The sequence below is a fragment of the Equus quagga genome, chromosome 14 (genome assembly GCF_021613505.1).
Source record: "Equus quagga isolate Etosha38 chromosome 14, UCLA_HA_Equagga_1.0, whole genome shotgun sequence".
In the NCBI taxonomy this organism is placed as follows: domain Eukaryota; kingdom Metazoa; phylum Chordata; class Mammalia; order Perissodactyla; family Equidae; genus Equus; species Equus quagga.
Genome location: NC_060280.1, coordinates 60,074,164 through 60,080,673, shown reverse-complemented (window position 1 = coordinate 60,080,673; position 6,510 = coordinate 60,074,164). Strand labels below are relative to the sequence as shown.

Sequence of the window (6,510 nt, the reverse complement as noted above, 5' to 3'; positions counted from 1 at the left end):
CTTTAGATCACTTTGTCATGGAGTATTGTTGCAGCAACACATAACCATGACGCCTGGAAATGCAGAGGGGTGTCACCAGGGGAAGGCTGGTTGCCAAGAAAGCTCGCAAAGTGGAATTTTTCTTGGTGAAATTGTCTTGGTCCAGGGCCCAATCCTTCGTTTGACAAACTCAAACTCAATCTAAGAGACTAATATATTTACACATTGAGAAATGTAATCATCAGGTAAACCAGTGTTTACATTGGTCTGTTGAGCATATACTTTGCCTCTGGGCAGGAGAATATTTCTCAGTGAGCATGGAATCAGAACAAAGGGAATTAGTTAGATGATTTGAAAGTTTAGGCTTTGATAGCCTTCTATGTCCATCTTCACAACAGAGATCTATCTGTCTGGCAGACAAACACATCACTCTGCTAGCATTTCTTTTATTTTTAAGAGGGCTGAGATGAGATTGTCAATTTACAACTTTCTGAATTTCCCTTTTCTAGGCCTGCCTTTCTTCTTCAAAATAAGTACTCTTCAAAATACTTTTCTCCAAATGGTGTTGTGGCAGAAACTGCTGGTCGTCCACTAATATCCATTCTCCACTTGTGTTAGCCATAGAGTCCTGAATTTTAACTAGGCGGATGACCCCCTATTTAAAGACTGTTTCCCAGCCTCCCTTGCAGGTGTGTCCCTGTGATTAAGTTCTGATCAATGGGTCATCATTCCTTTCTCGGCACTGTGGGGTGGGAGCTGCATCTTACGGAGGTGCTGTCCAGGAGTTGTAGGTAGAGGCCAAGAGCGAAGGGAATAGTGGTCCTAGATAGCGCTGTGAGCACTGGAGCAGAGTGTACAACCCTGAGTAGGACTGCCAGTTGGAAAATGCAGAAGGGACAAATACTTAACCTTCTCTTTTCCAATATATACCAAGGGGAATGACCTTTGAAAGTGAGGGAGGTTGGCGCTGGGATTACGCACATCTGTGTAAGACAGAAGAATGCTAAGCCAGCTATTCACAGAAGTAGAAGCAATTGATTTCTGACTTCAGACTTCCAGACTTCAGTGTTCCAGAGACTGAATAAATCAAATTTTGGCAAATAGGTTTTTTTTTTTACAGCAAGAAGACTTTAAAGTTTTCAGGATTACCCTTTCATCCCTATTTCCGTATTAATTGTTTTTACGGGTGGTCTACAAGTTGGGGCATGTAAAGCCCCTGTTTCTTGTTTATCTGATATTCATAATATAGATTAAATGTAGCAATTTTGGAAATATCCTTCAAATGAAAATGAGATAAATAGGAGTTTGAGAATGTGTAAGATGAGAAAGATGATAATTGTGTGGTGTCAAATACAGTAGTGTCCAATAAGTAAAATAGACACAAGTATTCAATAACTGGTAAAATTCCTATGAATATTGCATCTTTAGCTTTTATTTCTTTGTCTATTTTAACTAAGTGATCCCAGCGATCCTGCTGTAAGAGCAGGCTGTTTCAAAAGTGAAGATCTAAGTGAGCCATCCTCTACCATGTGTCAATCAAATTAGTCCAAGGCTTTGACTTCTTCTTGTTCTTCTTTGTCAGACTCTGATATCACTTTCCTGTTGGCAGTAACATGAACAGTTTCAAAACACAGAACTCTGTAGTTGTGAACAGAATGTAGCATGAAAACAACTGGTGAATGTTTCCCCAATTAGATTTACTGTCTTGGATACTGACTGTGCATTAGATTTGCAACCAAGTATAAACTTACACGTGGGAGGAGTGGTCATTCTACTGTGAAGTGTGATTTGAAGGGCATGGGAGAAGACCTCCTAACCCTAAATATATTTGGCTCGCCCAAGAGTCAAACTTCCGAGATTTCATCATTGGTAATTGATTTTTTTGGATTACCCATTGTTCCTTCTAGTCAGCTCTCTTTCAAAATGCAAATATTCCTGGGGTGGATAATAAACATATTGCTACTAAAGCCTTACTATGTACACACTTTCTAGTTCTTTCCTTCTGATACAAGGGGCCTTGGATTATCCTAAGATCTGTTGGAGGAAGGGTGTATCTGTATATGTAGGGGGGTTTTTGACAGAAAAGGATGGAGACGGGAAAAAGAGGGAAAAATTAAAGTATTTTACAATTGTGTCTAAAATATTTCAAAATTTAAAAAAGTTTATAAATTAATGTACAGTATAAAAACATCACTTTCTAAATTCGCTAATACTGAATTACGTGATGTTTTTGAATTAAAATTTTTTTTGTTACAAATATTTTCTGAGTTCCTACATATAGGCAGTGTGCTAGGCACTTTGGGTGATCCAGTTTCTCATGGAGCTTACAATATAGTCATAAATAAGTCAAAAATATGCAAAATGTTAAATAAGAGATAAGGAGTTGAACAATTATAAAATATGGGCACAAAGTAGTACACGACTAATTGCCAAAAGAATGCTAGAGACAGTATACAACTGTACTGTTGTATACAACTGTGTAAGAAGCTCAGAGGAAGACGATGTCACAGTGAAAGGGAATGAAATTCAAGGCTTCAGGACCGAGGAGGGAGAATGGGCAAGCTGATGTACAAAAGGAATTAAGTAAGCATTTAAATCGTTATGGGAATTATTTGTTCAAACTGTGAAATAATGTTTTACTCTTAGGTGGATCCACATAGATAGTAGCAGGAATGTTCTGATCATTCCTGTAAAAATGTGCACAGAAATCTAAGGCACCCAGACACAGCTCTTTCTGCTATTCAAGTCGCAGTCTCCATCTATTGTTTGAATCAGATAAGCGAATCTTTCGGTTTGACTGTTTGCTCTACCCTAGGAAGCTAAGTCCTATGATCTGGCTAAAAAGCAAGAAGTTAAGTTGCTGAGCGTTGTGTAGACAATATAGCCAGGTGCTTAAATGATCTTTCCATTTTTTCCAGAAGTTTTTAAAATTACTATAGACATATTCATTTTTCTTTAATAGCATTTGATAAATTTAAAGGGAATCAGCCTCAATACCAATGAGATAAGAATAAAAATTCTATTACTTTCTGTTCTTCCCTGAATATAGTATGCAAATAAATATTTGTCAAATTAATGTTGAGTTAGCCACATTGGTTTTCAGTCTTAATATACAAATGGAGAGATTTTTTTATTAGGGGCTCTTTAATGATTAATTGGTGATAGCTGGTTTTCTTTAAACTCTTCTGGACCATGTGCCTGGTCCTGCTCTAACATTATTCCAGGGATAAGGCCCAGCACTGTGGGGCTAAAGCCCTTGCTACATGAATTTAGGTTTAGCAACCTTAGGTATGCCGTTGGTGGTATCAGAGCTGATAATCTAGGAGACCTGCTGATTTGCTGAAGATGTGGGGCTAGGTGTGGGTAGGGGAGAGGGGAGCTGAGAGGGCACGATGGCAGGTGAATACAAGAACCCAAGATGAGAAAGAAGTGGGAGAGAATGTGTACAGAGATTCAAGGTTGATCTACTCTCTTGTTTGCACCAACCTATGCTTGTATATTGCACAGATATGCAAGGGGCACACAGGCTTTAACGTAGAGGAGGAGAAAGTTTATTCAAGGCAAGAAATCTCTAGAATGCTGGGAGAGTTTTAAGAAGATTTGAGGGTTGGAGGCAAAGTGAGTAAGAAAAAAGAAATGCTTTTTTATGGGGGAACTAGAAAGGTGAGAAGCTTTTGACAGAAGTAAACTTACTTTGCTTTGTGTATTTTGGTCTTTGGTTTATAAGGAAGGGAAACCAGTTCTTTCTGAAAGAACAAGACAAAACAAAACAAAATATAAATCAAAAAGGAAAATTTTTACTTCTTGCGCGGGATGAAATTTACTTACTTGAAAAAAAATGAGGTAAAATTATCAGATTTTAGACAGACTAGCTTCTTAAATCTGGAGACTGTGGGGTTGGAAATGTTCCAGATTAGGGAATTTGGGGTTCATTGAGGAGAGTGTGTGTTTGTACATCCATAAGTTTACAGGGTGCTATTATTGTTTTTATTAAGCTTGTTTCTCTTCACTTAGCATTTGCTTTTGTATGATCTAAGCAAGATCAATCATTGTAAAATAAATATAAGCACTGTTAATACCCCATATTAATATCCTATAGCTTTACAGTATGTGACAATAAGCCCACTGACACTAACATGTCATTTCTATGCCAGCAGAACTGCACACTCTGGAGATATCTTTGGTTTATCAAGGACTGCCAAATTATCTGATATTTATACACCCTGCCCATCTGCAGCACATAGAAGCCTCTAGACCCTGGGTATCTAGATTTAGGAGGTCAATCTATAAAACGTCTGAGAATTTGCCATAGTTCACCCCCCAACACATAGATTTATCTGAATGTCTCACTGTCAGTCTCACCGAGATCCTTTCTTCTCTTTGTTTTCTTAAGAGTTGGAGAATCTCATTTCTTGTTTTAGCCTGTTTAAATGAAAAAAAAAAAAAAACAAGGATGTCTTTTTTTTTTGTTGTTGAGGCAGATTTGCTCTGAGCCAACATCTGTTGCCAATCCTCCTCTTTTTTTTGCCCGAGAGTTAACATCTGTGCCAATCTTCCTCCACTTTATATGTGGGTTGCCACCACAGCGTGGCTTGACAGTGGTGTAGGTGTGCACCTGGGATCCGAACCTGCAAACCTGGGCTGCTGAAGTGCAGTGCACTGGACTTAACCACTACCCAAGTATGAGTCTTCTGACTGAATAATAAAGCGTTGTGCCTATGGAGGGTAGAAGTTTTTCATTTTGCTTCTTGTATTTTTTGGCAGAATTTTAAAATATTTTTTCCAAGATAAATTTATACTTTTCATTTGTAACACAATCCAGTTTTTATTCCAGAGGATGCTCCTTTACAAAATAATTTTATTTTGATCCTAAATGGAAGGGATTTTTCTTGCCCATCTAATAATAATTAACTTTTGTTAAGACTTTACTACATGAACTATGCCAAGCACTTTATCACAAGAACTTCAACATAGTCCAGAAGTTTGACATTACTATCATCTCGTTTTACAGATGAGGAATCTGAAGCTTTCTAAGGTTAAATGATTTATAAGCTATAAAGGGGCAGAACTGGATTTGATATCAGGTCTATTTCACAACAAAGCACAAGTGATTGACCACCAGACTAAATTGCCATTAAATGGTAGCAGGATACCACATCAGCAAGCTCCAATAGCGTGCCACCACCTCAGTCCATGACAGGAGGGCTCTTGGTATCTTGAATATGGAACAGAGCCTTATCCTCTCATCTCTCTTCTGTCTTATGTATTGAGATAAGCACATTCTCAGGTAAGTTTTCCTAAGTGTAAAAAGCTAATCTAGTGCAAGCATTAAGATTTATCAAGATACAGACCATATAAAAAGAGGTAAATATAGGTACAATTTTTTTTTCATAGAATCCAGTTGTTCAGTTTTGGAAATAGCCAGGTAGAAAATCACATGAGTATTTGGGAACAAAAGAAAAACCTGAGAATCTGACAAATAAAACTTGTAGCTTTGAATGGCCAAATAAAATGAAAGAAGTTCTGTTTAGATCAAGGACAGAAGCAAGAAATAACTGAGAACCAACACAGTTTGTCATAGGCAAGTAAAAATTCTGAGTCATCCATCCATCCATCTATTCAAATTTATTGAGATCTGCACTGTTTTCCTAGGGCTGTAACAAAGTATCATAACTGGGTAGCTTAAAACAATAGATATTTATTGTCTCACAGTTCTGGAGGGTAGAAGTCCAAAATCAAGGTGTCCGACAGGGCCTGCTCCCTCTGACCTGTGGGGGAATCCTTCTTGCCTCTTCCTTCCTACCTTCTGGGGGTTTGCTGGCAGTCTGTGGCGTTCCTTGGCTGGCAGCCATGTTATTCCATTCTCTGCCGTTGTTGTCACATTGCTTTCTCTCTGTGTGTTTCTGTCTTCACATGGCCTTCTTATAAAGACACGGGTCCTATTGCGTTAGGGGCCCACTCTACTCCAGTATTAGCTTCCTAACTAATTTCATCTATAATGACTCTATTTCCAAGTAAGGTCATATTTTGATGTGCTGGGGGTTAGGACTTCAACATATCTTTCTTTGAGGGACACATTTCAATCCTTAACGAGCACCTACCATGTAACATTACTGTTCTATGGGCTGAACAAAACACAGTTTGTGCCTGCAAGGTGATTTCAGGCTTGTGGAGAAAAGACAAGTAAATAGTTTAGAACATGCTATGATGGGGTTAGTATAGGGTGCAATTAGAGCCCTGAAAGGGACCATTAATTCAGACTAGGGTGTGTATGTATCTGTGGGGGGCACTTAGAGAAGACGTCCTAGACCAGGTAATGTCCAAGCTCAGACCTGGAAGTGGCAGTCACCAGATAACCACGGAGACAGGATGGGAAAGAAAGCTTTTGAGGCAGAGGAAACAGTGTGCAAAGCCTTAGAGGCTGCTGCATCGCTGAGTCATTCCTCAGGTGGATTCTTCAGTCTCGAGGCCTGAAGAGAAGCTGCAGACCTCAGGCATGCTCCACTGCGACTCGAGTGGAGGAGCCTGTGC

General features: G+C 38.9%; 1 protein-coding gene across 2 annotated transcripts in view; it reads right to left on the bottom strand.

Annotated features, from left to right (window-relative positions):
* Nucleotides 1-1,403: 1,403 nt before the first annotated feature.
* The window catches only part of HOATZ (HOATZ cilia and flagella associated protein), a 31,459-nt gene continuing 26,352 nt past the window's right edge, over nucleotides 1,404-6,510 (bottom strand). Inside the window, exons 5-7 of one of the 2 annotated variants that reach the window (XM_046638164.1) lie at nucleotides 4,330-4,401; nucleotides 3,673-3,725; nucleotides 1,404-1,578 (exon numbers count right to left, since the gene is read on the bottom strand). In XM_046638164.1, the coding sequence (XP_046494120.1) occupies nucleotides 1,521-1,578; nucleotides 3,673-3,725; nucleotides 4,330-4,401 (183 nt within the window). In that variant the 3' untranslated portion in view covers nucleotides 1,404-1,520. The remainder of the gene's footprint in view (nucleotides 1,579-3,672; nucleotides 3,726-4,329; nucleotides 4,402-6,510) is intronic. The other variant, XM_046638165.1, reaches the window with a different exon arrangement.